This window comes from Cotesia glomerata, linkage group LG3 (genome assembly GCF_020080835.1).
Source record: "Cotesia glomerata isolate CgM1 linkage group LG3, MPM_Cglom_v2.3, whole genome shotgun sequence".
NCBI classification, from domain to species: Eukaryota; Metazoa; Arthropoda; class Insecta; order Hymenoptera; family Braconidae; genus Cotesia; species Cotesia glomerata.
Window position 1 is genome coordinate 582,720 of NC_058160.1, and position 24,008 is coordinate 606,727.

The 24,008-nt window shown below is 31.0% G+C and overlaps 2 protein-coding genes and 1 long non-coding RNA gene across 7 annotated transcripts; 2 read left to right on the plus strand and 1 right to left on the minus strand.

Moving 5' to 3' along the window:
* The first annotated feature begins 159 nt into the window (after positions 1-159).
* LOC123260296 lies at positions 160-3,601 on the plus strand. Its single transcript, XR_006508434.1, has 4 exons — positions 160-439; positions 572-696; positions 3,001-3,404; positions 3,518-3,601. It is a non-coding gene; the product is annotated as an uncharacterized LOC123260296 (long non-coding RNA).
* LOC123260293 lies at positions 1,976-5,273 on the minus strand. 2 transcript variants are annotated; one of them, XM_044721300.1, is made up of 2 exons: positions 5,166-5,273; positions 1,976-2,553 (listed from the first exon to the last, which is right to left on the minus strand). In XM_044721300.1, the coding sequence occupies exons 1-2, from the start codon at positions 5,271-5,273 to the stop codon at positions 2,140-2,142; spliced, it is 522 nt and encodes a 173-aa protein (XP_044577235.1). In that variant the 3' UTR covers positions 1,976-2,139. The 2 variants fall into 2 exon arrangements, with proteins under 2 accessions (XP_044577235.1, XP_044577237.1); XM_044721302.1 differs by lacking the exon at positions 5,166-5,273 and adding an exon at positions 3,498-3,553.
* On the plus strand, positions 3,888-22,751 carry LOC123260290 (putative mediator of RNA polymerase II transcription subunit 26). 4 transcript variants are annotated; one of them, XM_044721295.1, is made up of 12 exons: positions 3,888-3,936; positions 4,355-4,424; positions 4,543-4,570; positions 10,791-10,996; positions 12,490-12,627; positions 16,711-16,772; positions 17,365-18,998; positions 19,755-19,938; positions 20,019-20,149; positions 20,240-20,388; positions 21,067-21,552; positions 22,367-22,751. In XM_044721295.1, the coding sequence occupies exons 1-12, from the start codon at positions 3,917-3,919 to the stop codon at positions 22,526-22,528; spliced, it is 3,270 nt and encodes a 1,089-aa protein (XP_044577230.1). In that variant the 5' UTR covers positions 3,888-3,916; the 3' UTR covers positions 22,529-22,751. The 4 variants fall into 4 exon arrangements, with proteins under 4 accessions (XP_044577230.1, XP_044577232.1, XP_044577231.1 ...); XM_044721297.1 differs by lacking the exons at positions 3,888-3,936; positions 4,355-4,424; positions 4,543-4,570 and adding an exon at positions 5,616-5,751 and having other exon boundaries at positions 17,365-19,013; XM_044721296.1 differs by lacking the exons at positions 3,888-3,936; positions 4,355-4,424; positions 4,543-4,570 and adding an exon at positions 10,228-10,644 and having other exon boundaries at positions 17,365-19,013.
* Positions 22,752-24,008: the final 1,257 nt, after the last annotated feature.

Consider the following 24,008-nt stretch of genomic DNA (forward strand, 5'->3'; position numbering starts at 1 on the left):
AGACACAACGTCGCGTCAATATAGCGTTCCTTTTTTTTGTCAGCAGCGTCGTTAAAAACTTTTGATGTCTTGTTAATTAATTTAACTTTAGATGAGTTTATAATTTTTAATTATTATTATTAATACTGTTATTATTATTATGATAATTACTATTTTTATTATAATTATAATTATTATTAATTTAACTAATGGAGTGTTTTACTTTTGACAGATAAGCAAGAGCTGAATGTACGTTTAGATACAAATACAGTTATTATTCCAATTACAATAACAATTACATAATCACCCTGTACTGGAAAACTGGAGATAAATAGTTGGAGGGTGAAAACTCGAATGATGTTGCCTGCAGCCCAGACGAGCCGAGACTAAGGCCTTATCGTAATAAACCCTCGAGTGCGCGCTTGCGCCCCAAATGCGGATTCTGCTCTAGTCTGATGATGTGAGTTACTTTCGATGATTTTTATCCATCCTCAAACATACACACACTCTACTCTTATTACTCCTACTATTATAATTATCAGTCCAACTATTATCTTCGGGATTTAATTTTTAAATGGTTTCTATTTTACAGGTATTAATCGTCGTTACCGCGACGAGCACTTTACAAGTAATCCCAAACCGAGGTATGAGTTTTTATGAATTAATAACCAGCTCTGGCGGGCAGGCTGACTTATATTCAGATAAATTTTATTCGAGGTAAATTATTTATTGGTTAACAAAATTGGAATTATGGAGAGAAGATAACGCGACTGTTTTTATGGAGATTATTGTTATTATTATTGTTGATAAGACGTATACAGAAAGAAAAATTAATATGAAAATAAAGTTAGCCGACATCTAAAAATTTTTATGATTTTTAACTTCCCGCTAAGAAAAAATTGTAAATTTTCAAAAATCGGGAAGTTATTGATTTTACCCCGTTTTTCGAAAATCGAGTTTTCATCAGATCTCCACGTTTTGAGGTCCTAGGAAGCTTCCGTGACTATTCCCGCGAGGGTGTCACTATGTCTGTATGTGTGTGTGTAAGTATGTAACCTGTTATAACTTTTGAACGGTTCAACTGATTTCATTGCGGTTGGTGCCATTCGAAAGGGCTTCGCCAAACTTAGATTTCCTGAAAATTTCAACCGATTCGGACTGATAGATTTTGAGAAATTTCGAGAAATCTAAAAAAAAGTAGGAAAAAAAATTTTTTCAGAAGTGGTTTTTTTGGAGTATCTTTTAAACGGCTTTACCGATCGATTCCAAAAACTAATCAGCTCTCAACCTTGAAAAACCACGTCGATCGCCTCCAATCCGGTCAAAATCGGTTGATTCGTTCGAGAGATATCGTCAACGAAAGAAAACCGAAAAAAGTGTTTTTTAGCTTAAAAAACTGCGTAGAATGACGTCAACCGCGTAAAAATCGGTTCATTCATTCGAAAGTTATTGCGGTTTGAAAATTCAAAAAATAGCGTTCTATGAAACTTCTATCAGACTTTTGAGCTCAAAAGCTCAAAAGCATAGAAAAGGTATCATTTTGAGCTCGGAGAGCTCAAAACAACACACAGATTGTATTTTTGAGCTCGAAGAGCTCAAAAAAAAACGGAATCAGCGGGAAGTTGCAGGGATGGCCTTTAGGATCAACCGTTTTTCTAATTTTTTTTATTAAAGAATTATTATAAAAAAAAAATTTTTTATTTGTTAAAAACTTCAAAAACTATAAGTGCAATTTTAAAAAAATATTTTTTAGTTATAATTTAATAAATTATGGAAAATAAAAAATCCAAAAATATCGGCTAACTTTATTATTATTAATATGAAAATAAAGTTAGCAGACATCTGAAAATTTTTACATTTTTTCTTATTGAAAAATTTATAACAAAAAAACTCCACATCTAGAAAATTTAAAAAACAATGCTTGCAATTTTTTATAATATTTTTTTTGTTCTAATTTAATTAATGAAAAAAATATAAAAAATTTGTTTAACTGCTAATTTCACTATTGTAAATTTTTTTTTTTTTTTTATTTCATTGCATGTCCTTACAGGATATTTGCAATTTGCAACAATACATAGAGTTACATTTTGTCTTATTCCCTAAGATCACAACAGAACATACATTAAATATCAACGCACATCTTACATTTTGACATGACACTCATTTACAGTCTTTTAACTTATTTTCAATCACTCTTACAAACGTACATAATTCCTCAATTATTTCGCCTGTCAGTGTTTCTACAAGCAAACTACGCATCTCATTTTCTAGCCGATTACCTTTCCATATTTCCATAAAGCTTTTGGTTTCATCTGCTTGTAATCTCCAAGCTTGACTACAGATGCAGATGTGTGCTAAAGTTTCCACCCATCCCCCAAATAGTCTACAGCTCCAATCTTTATATCCCTTTTTGCCAGCCCTGCCTATGTTTCCACACCTAATTCTTGCCCATGTTTCTTTGTCCATTTTCCCCTTAACTTTCTTGCTCAAGTACGCAGCTCCATTTGCATCCGGTAGAATCTCTTTATGCAGACTGTTATACTTTGATTCTGGTATTTTGCTCCATTCCGCCTCCTGTTGTAAATTAATTTCAATTAAGAGAAAAATTCTGGAGCCAAGAAAATAATTTTAAAGAGTTTTATTCTCTTGAATCAAGAAAAGTTTGTCAGTTTAATGAAAATTAAGATTAGCCGACATTTAAAAATTTTTAGAATTTTTTTTTTATTGAAAAAATTAATATATAAAAATTTCATTTGAAAAACTGTGAGTGCAATTTTAAAAAACTATTTTTAAGTTGTAATTTAATAAATGAAAAAATAAAAAATGTCGGCTAACTTTAATAATAATTAGCGAACGTTCAATAATTTTTAATTTTTTTTTATTAATTAAATTGGAATTAAAAAAAATCTTTTTAAAAAATTGCATGTATAATTTAAAAAAATTTCTACATGTGAAATTTTTTCTTTTAATAATTTTTCACTAAAATAAATGATAAAATGATTATTTTTTTTCTAATTACAGGAATAAAGTGAAAATGATGAAAAAATAGCTGAAGCATTGATTTTGTCAAAAATAATTAACTGTTGAAAGATTTAGGGAATGGATTGTCGGAAAAGAAGAATATTAAGAGGAAGAAAAGAGGAAGAAGGATAAAAAATAGTCTTAAAGGTTTGGGTTCTGGTATAAAGTATAAATGGTGTTGTATTCTTTAAAAGAGCGACTACAAGAGGAAGAGAACCAGAGGAGGGATGTTGAAAATAAGTATATGGCTAAAGGCGTTCTTTCCTGGCGGATTTTGTTCAGAGCAGTTTGGTTCACGAACCGCGAAACAGCCAGCTATTTCTTCATCATCATCCCCGGAGCTAGTTTTTTAACACCGGTCTGCTAGGAATTCCTATCCGTTGTGATGTCAACATCTTTTTCCGGTTTCGTATTATTTTATTCGCTTGTCATTATTGCTTTACATTTATTATATTATATTATACTAAACTATATAATATTTTATTGTATTATTATACCTTTTTTATTCCCATTACAGTTCGTACGCTCAACATTTATCATCATCTATCTTGAGATTGTCTGCCTGAACGACAGTTGTTACCGGGGACGTTTTTCACCGATGTTATATTAAATAATACAATATATAATATTATTATTACAATCTCAATCAACTGTGATTTGAATTTCTTCGGATTTTAATCCCAGGTATTTATATTTATATTATTAATTATAATTAGTATTTGTACTAAATATTTAGTAGATAAATCTAGAGAGTGAAGACTACTGACCATCTGGCGGATTATCGTAAGGTCATCGTTAATAGAGAGCAATATCCGTTCCGAAATCCCCAACTCGAGAAATAAAAGATAACAAATAGATGTATAAAAAATAAATGAGAAAGAAGAAGAATAAAAAAATAGTAAAAGAAGAAATAAAGATGTATAAGAGAAACCACAGGTTTGGGAAGTAACTTTGATTTTTTACGAGTTTCTTAGGATATATCTAGCCCCTCAGACTCAGCAAACTCAGGCAGCTAAATATTTAGCAATATAAAGCCATAGGTTTCAGGAACACCAGACATATAATTAGAGTCCTCGGGATCTCGTGAGAAAATGCTCCAACGCACAATGATTCTAGATCACGAAATATCGCGGTCTTTTTCACTCGCTAGCAACAGCTCTCTTTTTTTATTTATGCATGCCACTTGCTTGTTAATAAAAAAACCACCGACTGATGCCTGGGTAGATATAGATGCTTGCCCGTACTTAATACCAATTCACTGGCATTCACTCTTCCCTGGGTTTCCTCAGTTTCATCAATATTTTTTCCTATATTTAGATTTGAATTGAAATAATATAAATAACTGTTGTTACAGGCTGGGGTTATATATATATTGTAGGAGCATGAAGACAAAGAACGTGAATCGGAACTCATTGAAGCATCAGGTGAGTGTATCAAACAGCATAATTAAAATTCTGTTCTATATCCAGTACACCTGGTTGTTATTTAAGGCCACCCTTTCTCAAGAACTTATAAAACACACCGGTCGTTTTTATGTTTCAGCGATCGCCGTCTAAGTTTTTACTCACAGGTGAGCGATTATTATTATTTAACTTTGTTTTATTGAAATTATTTTTATAAATTACTATTTATTTTTTTAAAAAAAAAAAAAAAAAAAAAGCTTAGATTTATATGAAAAATTTTATGTTTGATTTATAAAGTAAAATTAATCTTTTAATTTATATAGAAAAAAAAATCAAGTAAATAATTTTGAACTACTTTTACTTTATTCAAAAATTTTTCTCTTCATTCAAATTAGTTTTTTTTTTCTGTGTAATATTGAATTAAATTAATAACGCTCTTTTATAAAATTGATGCTATTAAAAAGCAATAAAAGCAGCGCTTAGCATTTGAATCGTATAAAAACCATCAATCTAAATTATAAATTCACCAACATAACAATTTTTCTATTATTTTTTCAAACTATTAATCCATTCTATTAATTTCACAGCATAATTCAGCAATAGTCTATTCCAACATAATAATTTTCTCCCTAGATCCAATTTATAAGATTATCGATCGCAATCTTACGAGTTAAAAATGTCCTTATAATCGTGAATTAACGCAACCAGCGAACTGGATCGCAAACTACTCGAATAGTTACAGTGTGCTTAGATTACACTTACTCGGGTAGAGATTATAGTATAAAGGCTTAGATCGAGGCTTTTTTTCTCAGCTATTATATCTGCTTCTCCCAGTTTAGTTGAGATATCCTCGACATCGACATAAACCATAAAAATAGGTACGTACACATAGACAATATAATAGAACTAGGTACGGTTCTCATGTGTGTAGACCATGTATAGTCTCAAAGCTCTTATCCTGAGCCTGAGAGTGGGACGAGTCAACACGCTCGATCCTTCTTCTCCATCATAATGTCTTCGTATGTTGAGTTAAGTCTTTCTTTCTCTCCAGTACTTTACTTACTCCTTCTCTCCCACCTGGCATTTTGTAGGCATCCGGATAACCTGTTCGATGCTCAGCGTCAGTCGCGGGAACGCCGGATTTACCTGCGATACATTCAGACCTATCCCATTGTATTTAACGTCTATTTATTATTGTCATCGTTAGTTACCTTTGTCTTCTTAAAATCACTCGACCAGTGCTCAATTATTATTGTAATTATCTAGTGATTATATTTATCGTCATTAATTATTCAAGTGATGTGGATTTAAAAAGTGATCTTCTCAAGGATTCAAAAATTTCATTCAGGTAAGATTAATATTTCTTCTTTGAGAGCCAGCTAATACAGCTAGTACAGCCTCTGGGTGTTGTAAATAATTAATTAGTTTTAATTGATTTTTAAGACAGTATCAATTAGGTATAATAGTATCTAGAAAATGTAAAAAAATTATTAATTTATTTTAAAATTTAAAAAGAGTTGTTGAAAATTAATGAAGAAAAAAAAATACTTACTCTGTCATGGATCAAGTGCGACAGAGATATTAAAAGTCCAAGTGAATTAAGTGTAATTTAAAAATTAAAAAAGACGTATTAATTTAGTGAAGGAATAAAGATTTGTTTAGAAAATTATAAACAAAAAATTTTCTAACAGTTTAGAAAAGAAAACCAGCGTATGTGAATCATCACTTAGATATGTATACGTTAAAAAGTATTCATTCGTGTGATGTATTCCTTTCAAGAGTGAAAACGTAAGGTTTATTTCTGAAAAGAAACTGGTTTAAAGAATCGAGTACAAAAATAATACAAGAAACGTCGTTTATGTAGAAATAAGACAGCCGATTTATATCCATCAACAGATTTTTATTTCAAGCTAATTATATTAACTGATGATACTATTATAATTATTTTTTCTTATCAGAGGCTTAATTATAATTGTATGATAAAAAATCAGGGGATTTAAGTGTGTATCGGGTTAAAAAATGCTGTTGCGATGGTAATTAGGGTAAGAACAAGACTGGTTTTTCTATTCACTAGCGTGATCCTGCTGGTTAAGTTTAGTTCATTGCTCTGTACTGTGTACTGTGCATGATCCACACGCGTACGTCCCTTCAACTTATATATAAACATATGTACAAGTTTCACTACATTCAACACACAAGATACTGAGTACTTCCATTCTCAAGGTGACTTTTGCCAGTAATGGCGATTGTGACGCCCGCAATGGTAATACCTACCACCAGTATTTATATAAGTATCTGACTACTGTGCGCTCCAAGGAAGTAATATCAACATACTGAGACATCATAAAGGTCCGAGGACGAGGATGCTAGTATTTAACTGGAGATAAAGCGCATACAGCGAAAACGAAGCAACAGGTGCAAGATTTTTAACCAGATTTTTGGGGTCCAGATTTAATCCTGGATAATCTAACGGGACATTTGTATGTTAAATGTTAACTAATGCTCAGGTAATTTAAAATCTATCCAGACTAATTCATTTTACAGTTATGGTGATTTTATTATGATAATCTTGCAAGAGACAAATGTGAAGTGACGGAAGAGTCTATAAATACGCAGTCTCAGGTTTTATTTTTATTTTTTTTGACTTAATGTTTGGCTTTTTTTTTAGAGTTTAATTTGCATCGATCGGATGTACTTTTTGTAAGGAAAAAAAAAAATGTTGTACGGACATACTTAGCCCGAGTAAAACAAGTTAAGTATAAAGAATCCAAGGGCGAGCATTTTTCTTCGTACATCTCCTCTTGCCTCGATAATCGGCACAAATTCTAGCCGAGGCATATCTTGCACGATATATGTTGTTTTATCATATTTATTTGCATTCTCAAGCCCTAAGTTTATTGAGAATAATTGCTGAGTAAGATTATTTTTTTTTTAAACAGGTTATTATCTCGCTGTTTACTCCTTTTAATTTAATTATTATTGCTATTGTTATTGTTATTTTAATTAAATGTAATTAAACTAGGAAAATTGTGCCGTTAATATTTTAAATAATTTATTGCAAGTTTGTAACAGCAAACATTTTTTTTATGAGAAGAAATAATAATCGGGAATTAATTCTTCTGATAATTGTTTTTAATTAGGAGGTAGTTGTTTTAATGAGCGTTTTACTTGCTGTTACGAGGTAATTGTTGTTTTTTTTTTTTTTTTTTTTTTTTTTAAGATAAAATTGTTGGTGAAGTTTTTTTTGTAGTAAAGAAATTTAAAAAGTTAAAAAGAATTATTTTTGTTTTTTAAAATAAATATTGGCACAGATGATTAAATTTAATAAGAAACAGAACAAGTGGCGCAAGAACTCACTTTTTATTGGCAATAAATTATTCTTTCACCGAAAATACTGGAGATCGCGCATTTGTATGATTATCGATTATTTTTATCGAAAAGAAATCAAGTTTCGGTTAAAAGTTTGAGAAAATGCAAATATATAAAAATGTATTTTTTATTACTTCTTTGAATGTTGTTTAAAATTTTTTTACCGCTAGAACAGTCGTAAAAATGAGAAAATTATAATTATCGCGGACCGCAATGTGTGAAATTTTAATTGAAGTAATTAAAAATCTAACGGAACTACAATAATAATTTTTTTTGTAATTAAAATCAATATTCTTTATTATTATCTTCAGAAGAGTGAATTGAAGAATTTTTTTTAGAAAATTAAAGGTCCTTAATGGCGGACGTATGTTTTCTTTTTTTTGAGCTACCCGCTCAAAGGCCTCTACTTTTTTTTTGTAGAGAGATCCTTAGAAACGGGCAGAAAATTGATTTCCCGGGTGTAGGAACAGCAACTACCGCAACAATAGGAACTGCAGCTGCTGGACCAGCTTCAATAGCTGGGCCAACTCCAACAGCTGGATCAGCTAGACCAGCTTCAATACCTGGACCAACTCCAGCAACTGGACCAACTTTAATAGCTGGACCAACTCTAGCAGCTGGACCAGCTTCAATAATTGGACCAACTCCAGCAACTGGACCAGCTTCAATAGCTAGACCAACTCCAGCAGCTGGACCAGCTACAACAGTTCTAATCCGTTTTCTCCTGGGTGGATCGTTAAATTGGACATAATAGTCTTTTATCTTTTGTCTTTGGCTGTAGCCGAAGCTAGTCGCCGAGGTCGCACATCTGAGTTATCCTCCGTAGAGACGGTTGGCTTCTGCTTTGCCTTTTTTTTTATTTTCTGCTGTGGTTTCCTCTTCGCGAATGTCTCCCCTTCTACGCAAGTTGTAATGGTGGGTCCTTAGACCCTCGGGAGAATTATCCATCGTGAACTGAAGAATTAAATTAGTATATTCATTAATTTAGTGAAATTTCAGTGATTAAATTTTAGAGAGAAAGTTACACTTAATAACTTTTTTTTTAAACCAAAAAATTTTGTCAAAAATCAAAATCTCATTTCTTCTCAATATAATTTAACCTACAAAGCTTCAAAGATTAAAACTAACAATAAAAACTCTTTAAAGAATAAATAAAGAAAATAAATCGTAACTTATTTTCCACCGCGGACTATTTACAGTTTTCATATAAATATAAATACATAAATATCGTGAGAAAATCCGTTATTGTCATACTCGTAGCTCTCGAGTGTCGTTGGAGGAGGAACAATAAAAGGGTCTTAAAATAAACCAGGTAGTTTCAAAAGTAGGTAAATACACTCCACTAGTTATTTTTTATTATATATATATCTGAACTCAGCTCGTCGTACATACACTTATGATGCGATTTTTAGGTTCACCCAGGCGTACTTCCCCATCGTGTATTCACCCAGTAAGTGCTCTACGTCTTGTTACTCACCACCAAGTAGCTACACATCCACTAGACAGAAGAAGAAACCATCAGCTCAACACTTAAAAGAAGAAATACGAAGAAGATTTTATCACTGATAGAAGGATTTAGTACGGAGTTATAAACTAAATTAGTAACAAAATTTTTAGTCATTTATTTGGGAGTAGTTTTATAAATGTCTCAAATAAAAAATTATAATTTAATGAGATAATTTTCTTAATAATATCTTATATTTTTACTTAAAATTATTTATTTTAATTATTTTGAGTAATAAAGTAAGGTTATACGCTAAAATTAGTTGAAAAATGAATTTTTTTAATACCACTAAACGATTTATTGAGTAGCAATAAATAATTTGTTAAATATTTATTTGGTGGAAATAAATGGGCTTTAATTAATGATTTAGTAATTATTACTAAATCTTATTAAATAGAACTAAATCTTTCTATCAGTGCATTAAACAGAAGAAGAAACCATCAACTCACTATTTAAGAGAAGAAATAAGAAAAAGAAGACAATACAAGTGCTAAAACGAAGACTCGAGAAAAAATAATGCGTAGAACGTAAAACCCATTAACGGTATTCATTATCCGTGGAAGAGAAGAGATTTATGAAGAAAAGAAGCGATCAACACAGCAGTTCGACTGATAAGCCTTAGTATCGACAATCGTTCGTATCGGTCCACGGACTTGTATTAGCAGCCGGGATTATATTGTATATTAAGAGTACTTAGTGTAGGTATTTTATACATATATGCATGGTGATTTATAAAAAGCCATAGTGAATGCATGAGGGCGTACCTACACGGTCTATGGGCTCGTTCAGAGTTCAGAATAAATTATTTTGTACGTCTTTAACATGGACTGATGTTGTTGTTGTTGTTGTTGTTGTTATTATTATTGTCAGTACAAGAGCCCGTACTCGTACCCATAACCTGTAGAACGCGAGGCCCAAGTTAAGACGTGTGTGGTGGGATGATACCGGAAGTGTAGCCAGAGCGGCGGAACCTACTCGTACCCGGACGTTCGTTCAATGGAAAGTTTGTTTCTTCAGAGTTGCACTGAGAGCTGGACTCGAGAGTTTAGTTTCCACAACATCACCTGGACTGAATACGTGTCGAGCGTTCATCCAGTCTTTTCAGTTTCTTATATTTACAATTTTTAACATTTCTTCCCTTTGTTAGCTTCTTTTCGGGTGTACGGATGCATTTTGTGTTGGTACATTGTCCAACAGTGTTTTTATTTTCCATGTTACTTAATATTTAATCATATATTTGAATATAAAGGGAAGAATAACATATTGGTGAGAAATTCTCAGAGATGGTCAGCCAACACGCGATGGCTACTACAGTGCGTAAAGTTAAGCAGGAAAATCGCTTACGTCGACAGAATAATTTTAATAATGGTATTTTTGGTTTTATTGATAATTATTATGTTTGTTGGATAAGAGATTATTGTTACTTTTTATTTTTTTATCGTTGTTTTGAGAACAATTGGTGGGTAATCAAGTATTAAATTGTAAGTTTTCGTGTGTGTGTGTTTTAATTGCAGATGAAGAAACTGTATATAAGGCGATTTCATCATCGAAATCGTTGCCGAGGAGTTTAAGTAATCAAGGAAGAAATAATAGCGACTCCGGTGCAGTCTTACAAGTGGAGGGATTGCAGCAGAATATAATAATGCCACCTCTTTATGGGGAGGAACAAACTCCCAATCAAAACCAACAAAGTCTTCAAACTCACAGCAATAAATTTCCGGTATTTATTTTATTATTTTTATTTATTCTTAAAAAATTATTATTATTATTAATGAAAAATTTTGGTCAATAATAAAAATTAATAATCTGCTAAAATTTGAGAATTATGATGATAAAAAATTTGCTATAATGATTTTTTGGTATTTTTAATTAATATATATATATATATATATATATATATATATATATATATATATATATATATATATATATATATATATATATTTATAAGTTTAGGCAATTTAAAAAAAAAAAATTTTTTTAATGATATTGTAATTTTAAGAACAATTATCAATAATTTAAAATGTAAAAGACAAAAAAAATGATTTAAAACTGATTCAAAAATTTATGAAAAATTGGGCATTATAAAATTAAAAAAATATAAAAATTCAGGTGAAAATTTCTTCAATTATACTAAATGTAACTTAAAAAAAATCCATTTTGTAATTTCCCTTATTATTTTAATTGTATAAATTAGTAAATATTTAATTAACAACTATTTTACCCTCTTGCTCGCCCCTAAAATTTCTCTAAAGAGTTCACTAATGAAGAAGATATGTATACCATAAAAATGAATAAAATATTAACAATGATAGAAGAAAATTACTACTAATAATAGCAACAAAATACAATCAAGAAATTTCATAACATACTATAGAGGTAGACAGTAAGACAATTAATTTATAATTGGAAATAAAAGAGCACGCAAGCATGTAAGGCAGTTGAATAACAGAAGACTAGTATACTCGTACTCGGTGAAATCAACTCGGACTAATCGTCCAACCAAACGCGGGCTGTTTGCTGTATTCAGGATTGCTGAAGGGGAGGAGAAGGGGATGTTACTATTCTTGGGAATTTTCTCAAGGGACTGTAACGACGTACACGGAAGACAAAAGCGTTGGGTACGCTACTGTTATCATCATCATCATCAACATGATCATCATCTGCGTTCTGTATACCGTTTACCGGAAACGCCGACGAGATTACGGGGATACCAGGACGTCACTTTTGCTTGCTTGCTAATCTCGATTTTCGAATTGGTCATCTTCATCATCTTCAGACCTAATTTTCATTCATTTTTCTTCATAAATAATAATATTATAATTTGAGATATAGAGAAGATTATACTTATATTGATGAAGTAGTACGAAGACTATCTAGCTACGATTGTATGATTAATTAGTTAACTCATAACGTCGTTTTATTTTAGTAAACTGAAGCATAAAAGAAGAAATATCAGAAATTATTCAATTTTATTATTAGTTATATTTGTCTAGATAAAGAAGAAATATATTAAATCTTTTTCATGTATAATAATTAATAATAATAATGTGTTAATTATTATTATTATTATTATTAAAAATTTGAAATTTAATTTTAAGTAAAATATTAAAAATCCAAAAAAATTTATTGAATTAAAGTATTATAAAAATAATAATAATAATTCATATTGCAATAAAATCCGCTACATTTTAACGTCTGGTTTATTTTCAGATTGAACGAGAAGTAGTTCTTAGTTCAGTGGACAAAAACACAAAGATACCAATCCTGCATGAGTACAACAAAAGGAGTGCACTAAGTCGCGCAATAGCTCCCGACGCCCCGGTCAAACAACAGGCTTGGGTTCAAGAGGTGAGCTTATTAATTTTTTAATAATTCTTTCAGCTCTTGTCAAGTTATCAGCCTCTGAAATAGGCAATAGCACACTGGCTATATTTGCACAAGAGGAAGTTATTCTTCTTGAACACAATACAAGAAGAAATAAAATATTTCTCATGGATTATATGTCAGACGAGCTCATGTCAAATGTAGACATATAAGTGTCTAAATCTCAACCAGCGCAACTCTGTCATCTATTACTATTACTATTAAAAGTATTTTCCCGCGAGCCGCGTCTGCAGCTGGCTCACACACGACTGTCCTAGATCTGCACTATATTCTGGGATTGTCACGAACGTGAAAGGCAAACTTCCGTAGGGAATCCATCGGCAACGTCAAGTGTCTCTTATACTTAGACTTAACTTTTATATATACTTATGTATACCCAATTCGGTTTATGCATACATATATAAATGAAGAATAAACTCTTTAATAGTGTTAAACAACTACTTTCTTATATAGCTTCTCTCTAGTTCTTCTTATAGATATATAGATCCCCGGCTGCTACCGGCGCTTTATTCGATGCATACAAGATAAATGGATCCACTATCCTCTGGTAAGACCCGCGTTCGCTTCTTCAATTTATAACTTATCTGCAACGCGTCCCATGTGTCATCATTTTATACGATATTTAATAAAACATCTTGCTTTTATCGTTTATTATCATCATGATTATGACATAGCTTCTTTTGCTTCTAAAGAAGCTGCTATAAGTCAAAAAGTTTCGATTTGAATAATTGTTTTCCTTCGAGAGTTTTACATTGTATTCTTCTCTTGTCACATATGTTCACTTTTATACCTCATTAATTGTCTGATGATAATATTTCAATTTATTTCTTCTTTTTGATCCTGTTAGTTAGCATTAATTAACAGTCGATTATTAATAGAATCATATACAATCTGTACAGAACTTTCTTGTTCAATTATTCCTTTGATACAATTCTAAAATTGTAAATATTCCCATGTACAATAGCAGTTTCATTCTTCATTTTTAACCGAGTTTCCTTCTATCGGGTAATTAATAATACTACAATGATTACTTATGATTTGTTTTCTTATATAGGCTACATTTATTCTCAACAGATGTGAAGTAACATATTTATATAAACGCCTTTCTAATAATTATCCATCATATTTATATTAAAATTTATAAATACGATTGTATTTTTTAGAAAATAAATAGGCTTAGAAAACTGTGAAGAAATGGTTTTAGAATTTAAATATTGTACTCATTAAACTTAACAACTTTGAACTTTAAAATATTCATTGCAGTTAGAAATTTTCATATGATTGATTAATGTAATTGAATTATTAATGAAGATTGATTTTTTTTTCATTAATTATTATTGTAAATTTTCAACTTTCTGGACCACTTTCATCTAGTTTAGGTATTTGAATTTGTTTTATAAATATTGTAAGCGTTCAAAGTTTTAATTTTAGTTTAGTAGGTAAGTTATTTAAAATTTTATTCTTCAGATTTATGAAGAAATTTAAGTATTGTTAGCGGATTGTCTTAATAAAAGCGGATAAGTTAATGAAAGCGTATGTAATAAAGCGAAGCCGGTTGACACGTGGTTGAACACACAGCCGGCACTGAGAAAGCGGTAAATTACTGCACAAATAACACAAATTATCTGAAACAGACTCAAAATAAAATCAGCACAATTTATTAAAGCAAATTAATAATCAATTAAGCGAAAAAGCGGAATTTTATAACTTAAGCGAATTAATTTAGCGGGATAGCGAAGCGTTAGACTCAATGGCGTTGTAGCGAAAGATAATAATAATAATAATAATAATGCGTCTTCTTTCTCGTCAGCTTCGGGAAGAAGGCTGACTGCGCATGTCTGCGGAGCAATCAGCCAATCATACCATCGAGACATGGCGTGATCGGTCAAGCTAAGCTTTGCGCAGGCGATTAGTTTTTGCGGGAACTAGCGGTTGCAGGTGTGGCTCGTAAATTTGGGAGTCCCCCAGGGGCGACTTCATCGCGGCTGGGCCTGTTCACTGAACAAGTATTATTATTGTAATCAACAGACTCGATAGAGTCTGGCGCCAAGTTCTGTTCTTAAATTTCAAGCCAGACTACCAAGTGTTGTGTATATACCGTAAGCAGAGCGGTTTTTTGAGGTTACAAATTTTTTTTCAAATTTATTTCGATTTTTTTTTTTATATGATATTTTATAATAGTAGTTCATGCTTTTTATTACGCGTATTACTTGATTATTATCAATTATCTTTATAATTTCTATTTAAAATTATTAAAAATAATCAGCACAAACTATAGCGACCCAGATTTTTAGATTTGAACTTTTTTCTTATGTAAAAAGCGGACGGCCAGAGACTAAATAATATAAGGATACATGCTAATCTTATAATAGATGGGAAACTACAGTGAAAAAAAGATATTTGACAGCTTGCAATTACACACGCCAGGCGGCGCAAGAATAACTTTTACATGAACTATAGCTTAAAGGGGATAGTTGGCCACCGGAAATGTATTAAATTAACATTGTCAATTTTTATTATAATTACAAAAAATACTGAAATCCGAACAAAAACAGTTTCACTGTAAAAAAATCGCGCCAAGTCCACGTTCATAAGACTATTAAGAAAAAGAAAATTTTTTTTCTTTACAAAAAGATATAAAATAAAAAATTAAAAAATCCAAGTAACCGATATGGTTGTATATCATTTTTGGAATTAAAAAAAAAATTTTTATTGTAAATTTAAAAATTAAAAGAAACAATTTTGGAACGTACTTGGTGTGCGTCATTGTGTACTTCAATTTTTTTTAAAAGTCCTAGTAAATAGATTTTGGGAATTTCATAAAAAGTGAAATATTTCGTAACCACGCACACTAGATACGTTCTTCACACTGAGAACAAATTTATGTTATCATTTCTTCTTTTAGATTCATTTTATTTAATAATTTTCTTAAAATTATCAATCATAGATTTATTCTATATAATTGCATATTTTTTTTTAAGATTATGACCAAGAAGATATATATTATTGTAGACTTTTTGGTTATGATACCGTTTTGAGCTAAATTATTTATTTTTAATCTTTCTGGTTAAGTGAAATAAAAAAATTTATCCCGAATTTTTTTATTAAGTTTTTTAATCTTCAATTTCTTCTTAATTAGAATAAATATTTATCTACAAAAAAAATTATAGTAATCCATTTAAAAAAAAATTTTTTTATTATTATTATTTTAACATTAATAATAATAATACCTTCGGTTGAATATAGTGACGCCTGTTGTAATTGGTCCGTGGGAGTAAGTTTTGCCATTGTTTGATGGATATATAACGCAATTATTATGAAAGCCATAACTGCAGTTAACCAGAATGTTAAAAAAATGGCGTATAGGCCGACTATATATCTAGACGTTGTATAAATGTATAGTAATAGACGGATTAAAAATGAAGCCAATCAATTAAAACTGTGAAGAAATAAATATAAATCTCTGATCAATGGGATATATATTACAGAGTTAGCTGGTGAAACACAAGAAGAAAATACTACACATTAAAGTACGGGAGTAGACATTACACATTATATTATATATTTACGAAGACATAAATTAATATTTATCTTCGGAGAGACTTTCTTGTAACTAAGTCTTGTATGAGTTTTATTTTTTTAACTGTTTGTGCGTCTCTCTCCGTTTTTTCTCGTTACTTTTTATCCTTAGCTTCCAAGTTTCTCTTGTATATACATGCAATATAATATAATATAATATAAAAGTGTAGATCGAGATAGAGAGAGTCCGTTCTGTACTCTGTACTCCGTATGCGAGATGCGTGAGACAACATCGCGCGTTCTATCACGAAGACTTTAACTGTCGCTTGGGACTCTTATTATTCCAGTCGTATCTTTTCTCAGGATTTGACGTACGGTCAAAGACTCGGAAATTTTTCCTTACTATTTATTTATATATATGTCAATATAATACATATTATACAAACCTTAAATGATATATTGTTTTTTTTTTCAAACGAAACTTTTATAAATTGCTTCGGCTAATAGTTATTTGATTTATTTTGACAGAGCAACCAGGTTGATCACCGACAGGATCATGTGCAAAATTTTCAACCCCAAGAGATTTATACGTGAGGATTTTTTCAATTATTTTTATTTCTTCTTTTTTAAGTTAAAAAAAAAAAAAACAATGTTTCTTTTTTAAATAAAGTCGATTTTTAAAATTTTTATTATAATTTGTCATAAAATTTTTTAGCATCAAATTTTATTTAAATTATTACAAATTTTGATTTCTTCATTAAATTGAAAAAAAAAAAAGTTTTAATATTTCTTCTTTAAAGTCAAATTTTTAATAATTATTTATAAAAAAAATTTATTATTAGTCTAATTAAAATATAATTGCATTAAAAATTTGTTTATTTCTTCTTTTTTAAATTAAAAAAACTGATATTTCTTCTTCAAAGTCAAATTTTTAATAATTTTTTTCAATGATTAATTATAAAAAAAATGAATCAATATTTTAATTAAAATATAATTGCATTAGGAATTGTTTTTTTTATTTCTTCTTTTTTAAATTAAAAAAATTTGATTATTTCTTCTCAAAATTAAAAGTCAATTTTAATAAAAAAAATACAATTTTATATTTATATCTTTTCTCTATTTCATAATTCCATAAAAAAACTCAATATATCTCCAATAAATAAACCCGTATGATTTAATCAGGTCAACACCAACAGGAGCAGTCTCACGACTAACAAAATCCGAAGAGGACCGTACGAAATCACTTTCACGAACGTATCACACAATCAAGGACATGATTTCTAGTCGTTTTGGTCCCTCTCGAAAAGATACCGAGCCAGACGTAGAAGTAAGCTTGAACAACGTAACCGAAGAGATAAGAAAATCCAACAAGAGCATCGACGAAGAAGAAACCAAGAAGAGGGACCGCGAAAGTATCTACGGAAAATCCCGAGCTGAGCCTAACCCAGCAGTTAAAATGCAGCAGTACCCCCAAAACAATTCGTACAACGCCCAGCCGTACAACTCTTACTACCCAAGTTCTCAGAACGTAATTATGCAATCACCGGGACAATTACACCCAAGTCTTCCAGGTCAGTCTGCCCAGCTGCATGTTAGCCACATAACACCTCCCGGCGGGGTGCAAACCGTTCATCAAACCCAAGTCTCTCCTTACAATCCCCCAGGAGCCAACTCTAGCAGAAGCGATTACGTCGTTCAAGGCTCAAGCGGGATCCAGCATCAGATACAGAACCCGCCAGTCGGGAAACACGGACTGCCCATGCAGCCAGTATCTTCTGCTAATCACCAGAGCTATCAGAGTCCCCAGCAGCTGCTTCACCAGTCGCAGATTCATCAGAGTCCTCGATTTTCCCATCAGCACATGCAGAACATGCATCAGCGGCAATTGATTCAGCAGCAGCAGCAGCAGCAGCAGCAGCAGCAGCAGCAGCACAATATGGGAGGTCAACAACCTAGTCCAAGATCAACAGCCAGAGCACAACAGCAATCCCTATTTCCTGGTGGTGTATCTTATCAGCAGTATCAGCAAGCCAGACAGACTATCTCCAGATCTCAAATAGATTTACCGAGCACTTCACGGCAGGCTCTTGATGTTAGAATTTTAGGGCAAGAGGTTTTCTACCACTACAACAAAGGCAGACCTGGTTATCAAGCTCCGCCTCAAGTCTACATCAAGCAAGATAACACCAGCCAGGAGAGCAACGAATTAAGGTCCTCGATGATGGAGAAGGCCATGTCCCAGCCTCATTTGTGCTACAATGATATTAACAATCAAGATATGGGTAATTGCAATAATCCAGATGGCTTATCCAAGGAAAACTACGAAATTACTGTCGAGGACCAGGAGTTTGTTGCTGATGATAATAACAAGACCGACGGCCACCGCAGGCTCAACGGAGACTTCAGGCCTGACACCAGTTTTGGAAACCGCAGAGATGATGCCAGGTCTTCGAAGAAAGAATTGGAGAAACTTAACCAGGAGCAAGACGCCAGTAAGACCGAGAAGAAAGACATTGCCAAGAGGGAAGATATTGAAAGGGAAGCTAATTCCAAGGAAACTTTCGCAGATGCCAAGAAGAATTTCTCTAAAGCGGAGGATAGGAAGGTTAATGGTGGAGAAGAAATGAAAAAGTCAGAGTTTAAGAAAGAGGATTTGGAAAGCGGAATGATGAGGCTCAAAATAAATCAAAATCAAGGATCTGGCTCGGATTATGATAAAGCGGGTCAGAGTTCCAGCAATGTCGACTCTGGAAGGGGATCTGCTGTATATTCCAGCGGTCGACGACCACCCCCCGTTGATCAGAATCATGGACAAGGTAGTTTTTTTTGTGGTATGTTGGGGTGGGATTGGAAGAAAAAAATTTTTTAAGGAGTTGCATACACAAGAGAAATAAAATTGGTTAAAAAAGTAATTCTGTAATTAAAAAAATAAATTTAATTATTAATATTCTTCATTAATAATTATTTATTTAATTATTAATTAAGATGATAAATTCTTGAATCAAGTAAAATTTATTTGAATCAAGAAACATTTCTCAAATCAAGAATTTTTTTTTTAAATCAAATCAATTAGTTGGAAAAAAATTATTGAATTAAGAAAATTATTAAAAAATATTAATTAGTAATTACTTATTTAATTATCAATTACAATGATTAATTCTTAAATCAAGTAAAATTTACTTGAATCAAGAAAAATTTCTTAGATTAAGAATTTTTTTATTTTCATCAAAATTTTCAAGAAGAAAATTTTTTAAAGAGTTGCATACAGAAGAGAAATTAATTTAGTTGAAGAAATTATTTTTTAATAAAAAAAATTATTTAATTATTAATATTCTTAATTAAGATGATAAATTTTCGAATCAAGTAAAATTTACTTTAATTAAGAAAAATTTCTTAGATCAAGAATTTTTTTACTTTCATCAAAACAATGAAGCTTTTAAAAATGATTTTTTTGGTTTAAAAATTAAAAAAAAAAAAAAATCAAATCAATTTTTTTTTCTGTGCATAGAGTTAAAAAGTGAAAAAAGAATTTATGATGCATAATAATCTTTTTAAAATTCATTTTTAAACAGCTCGAGATTCTGAATGGGTGGATATTGTGGAATCTGAACTGCGTAGCATTTTAGAGCCATCAAGAGACATTCCGGCAATGGCTCACTCCACTCTCTCAGAGAGCGTATCTTCAGTGACGCCCCCGTTGCCGCCACTTTCCCCTCACGGAAGTCCTCGTACTCCGAGAAATCGATACACGTCAAGGTAAATATATCTATTAAGCCCTACACCATCATTACATTTATTATTATTTCTATTTTTAATCCATTCACTTCAATTTACAGTTTGCCGTACGGAGCGAAACCCAATTACACAGACTACGGAAAAAATACCGATAAAAGGAATTTCCAAAACAGCATCAAACATCGCAGCGCTTCTACGTCCAAAAAAGATGCTGCGAAAAAATTTTCACATCGTAAGTCCATTACTTTTCAACAGGTTAAATTGATATTGATTTAATCAATCGCTAACAATAACAAACTTTACTAACAAACTTTTCCTGCAGTTTTTGGAGTAGAAGCGACAGACTTGACTTCTACGACAACCGGGTTGGATTTGGACTCTATGTTGGATCGTAGTGACTCTGATTTGAGTACCAATGATGCAAGGACCATCAGAAAACAATTAGAAGGCTTGGAAAATATGTACAGCGAGGTAAATTTATTTATTATTTTTTTAATGAAAAGAAGAATATAGAATAAATTTTAATAATTAGGTCAAAATTACAATTTTAAAATAGAATTTTCATAAACTCTAAGAATTATATTTTGAAATTGTAAAAATTAATACTTAGAAATGTAATTTTTAGTTTTTAAAATATAATTCTTCGAGTTTTGGAAAATTTTATTATAAAATTATAATTTTTTAATTTTTCGCTTGGAGTAACTAATTATTAAAATTTGTAATAAAAAATATAATCATTTAAATTTTTAATATTTTAATTAATTATTATTTAATATTTTAATTATATATTTTGAAAATTCCAATAAAAAAAATTTTTTAATAACTTTTTAAAAACGATTGATTTAAATTCTATTTAAAAATGTTTATTTTATTTGATAAAGCTAATTATTTTTTTAATTTTTATTTACAATCCGTAATTGTTTAAATTTCATTGTTAAATTATTTTTCTAAATAAACAATAAAATAATTAAAATATTAATTAAAGCAGTACGGAAAATTGGAAAATCTAAAAAAATTATTTTTTATTATCCAACACAGTAATTATTGTAATTACCATTCTAAATTGGAAAAACAATTATATTTTTCTTTCCGAGTAGATAAAAAACAAAATAACAAAAGTGTTTGATAAAACTGTTTGATTGATAACAGGTGCTGAAATTACTGGGCGGAAGTGTAAAGAAACGTAGAAAAGCTCGAGGCTTAACGAGCTACGGATCCGTATCTTCATTACCGACCTCTTCAGTGTCTTCGAGACCTATCGCTCGACATCACGACAAAAGGAGATCCCACGTTGTCGACGAGAGGATAAAAAAAGCCAAAGATATTAAGAGCATTAACAAGCGTTTTCAACGGCTCGAGTCCCACGTAGTTACCCTGGCCCGTTCAGTGGCTCATTTGTCATCGGAAATGCGCACTCAGCATTTAATGATTCAAGAAATGGAGAATATTCGCGGAGAAATAGCTGCGCTGAGGACCCAAACCAGCATGGCGATGGTCAGGTCCCAGTCCCAGCCGCTAATTAAAGACGCCGAATTGCCAGCGCTGTCCAATCCTTCGAGGGTTAAAAAACTTACTAAATTTTTTGGGACCGAACCGCCGCTAATTCGGCTGTTTCTTCGCGAACTTGGATATGAGGTAAATATTATTTTTAATTACAATTATTTTTTGTTGTAATAAAATATTTAATGACTTTTGTTAAATTGCCCTGTACTTTCTTAAATATTGACATTTATAAAAATATAAGCTCATCCCGATGTTACACTCATCAAAAGCTTTCATTTGAGTACCCACATGCATTTTTGATATATTTTTCATATATACATATATAAAATATATATAAATATATGAAAAATTGATGTGGGTACTCAAATGAAAGGTCTCGACGAGTGTTATGTCAGGGTGAGCTTATATCTTGAAAAATGTCAATAGTTTACAAGATACAATGTCATTTCTTAATTATTGACGTTTTTTAAGATATCAACTCATTTCGATGTTACACTTGTCGGGACCTTTCATTCAAGTACCCACATGGCATTTTTTATATATTTTATATATATGGTATTTGTGAAATATATAAATATATGAAATATATGAAAAATTGATGTGGGTACTCAAATGAAAGGTCTCGATGAGTGTAATGTCGGGGTGAGCTTATATCTTTAAAAATGTCAATTGTTCACAAGATACAAGGTCATTTCTTACTTAGAAGCAGCCTAAATACTTATCATAGTAAATTAACTATCGATGAGAATGATATAAAAACTTGAAGAGGCACAAATTCAAGTCAAGACTTTTGCAATGACACTAAATTTCACTAAAAACAAAAAACGATTTTATCATATGACTATCCTGGAGACAAAATTTTGTTTATTCTATTAATAATATAGATAACATAAAATAAAATACTTTTTTAAATAATAAATGTTAATATTTTATTTTAATTTAACAGAAATATGCAGCAGCTTTTGAAAAAGAAAAAGTTGGAATGGTAGAATTACCATATCTCAGCGAAGAAAGGCTTCAAAAAATGGGCGTACCTTTGGGACCGAGACTGAGGATCCTTCAAGAAGCTAGGATCTCCGTTTGCAAGGATCCTATTTACGTGGTGTAATATCAAAGTGACAATAAGCTTGAAATAATAGCAAACAGAAACAACTCTTCAGCATTTTAATACGAGACAGATAAATAAAATAATACAGTATTACCAGCAGTTTTTTTCATCTTAAAATGGCTCAACATTAATGCCATTAAATAATTCATCTGCCAAAGAGAAAATGCTTTGAGAAGAAAACTTAATTAATTAAAAAAATATTAAAAGGAGCGATAAAAAAAAACCGTCCGAGGTTAACTTTGGAAATTGCTTTAGCTACCAAAGAGGAGACATTACTGCTCGCGAGTACCAAAAATAACTTTTTGGTTTGAGAATTTTTATACATGACGATACAATTATTAAACTAGCTATTACCTATTTTATACTTCCGATTGTACAGTTATGTTGTAATAATGTTATATTCGATTATTTTTAACCATTTTATACATTTATAACAAACTCGATTGTAAAATTTTCCCATTACATCATTTATAACGATAATTACTACTGTATTAATTATTATCTTAATCATTGTCCTTATTATTTATTGTTAATTATTGTATTTAATAAACTTCTTACATTGTTTAAAAAACAAAACAATTTTTACAAAACAATAGTTCAATTTATTCAATTTATAGATATAATTTCATGCGCGTGATGTATATCTACTTATACGACGATATGTCACGACCTTTGATTCTTAATGACTCAATCGCGTTTTTTTAATTTTTATCTCTGCTATTTATTTTATATAAATATTCTCAAAAAAATCAACTTTCCTTAAAATAAAGAATTAAAGAAAAATATCGTTTTATAAAATAAAAAAAAAAACCTATTTGACGTTATATTTTCGACGAAGATACCGCGTGACAGTTGGACCAGTTTTAACAGGAAATACACAATTTAACAATTGCGTTCAATTATTTTTCTAGCGGTCTCTGTACGTTAACCGAGTCTTTGATTGACCGATATAAGGCTGCTCTTGAATACTTTTGGTGATTCACCGTCTACTCTTTATTTTATTAGATAGATAGATTTGTTACATTGTACAGCAGTAAGAACTGCCTTTTACAATTTTTTCATCACAATTGTACTGCCTCTCTCTATTTCACTGCGTTCGAATTTTTCTTTCGAATTTTCACTGCGTTCAACGTTTCTGCCTTTCAAATTTCGCACATAGATATCGCAACAACCTGCTCTTTCAACTTTTTATAATCTTTGCGTATCTTTCGAATGGCTGTTGGAATAGTGGCGATGGGGAGACCATAGAGAAAACCCATGCCAGTACAAGTCGGCTACCGGAGCAACCCCCGACGATTGGTTTGGAACTATTCGAATAACCGTCGGGGCTCGAACCCTCGCCTCACAGCATGATGTACGAACAAACTAACGATATAATGACTTAGTCCGCTCGGACATCCTGCCGCTCTCTTTATTTTATTATTTTTATTCCTTTCTTCCGTACTATAAATTATACAATAATAATTACTAACAGAAAAAA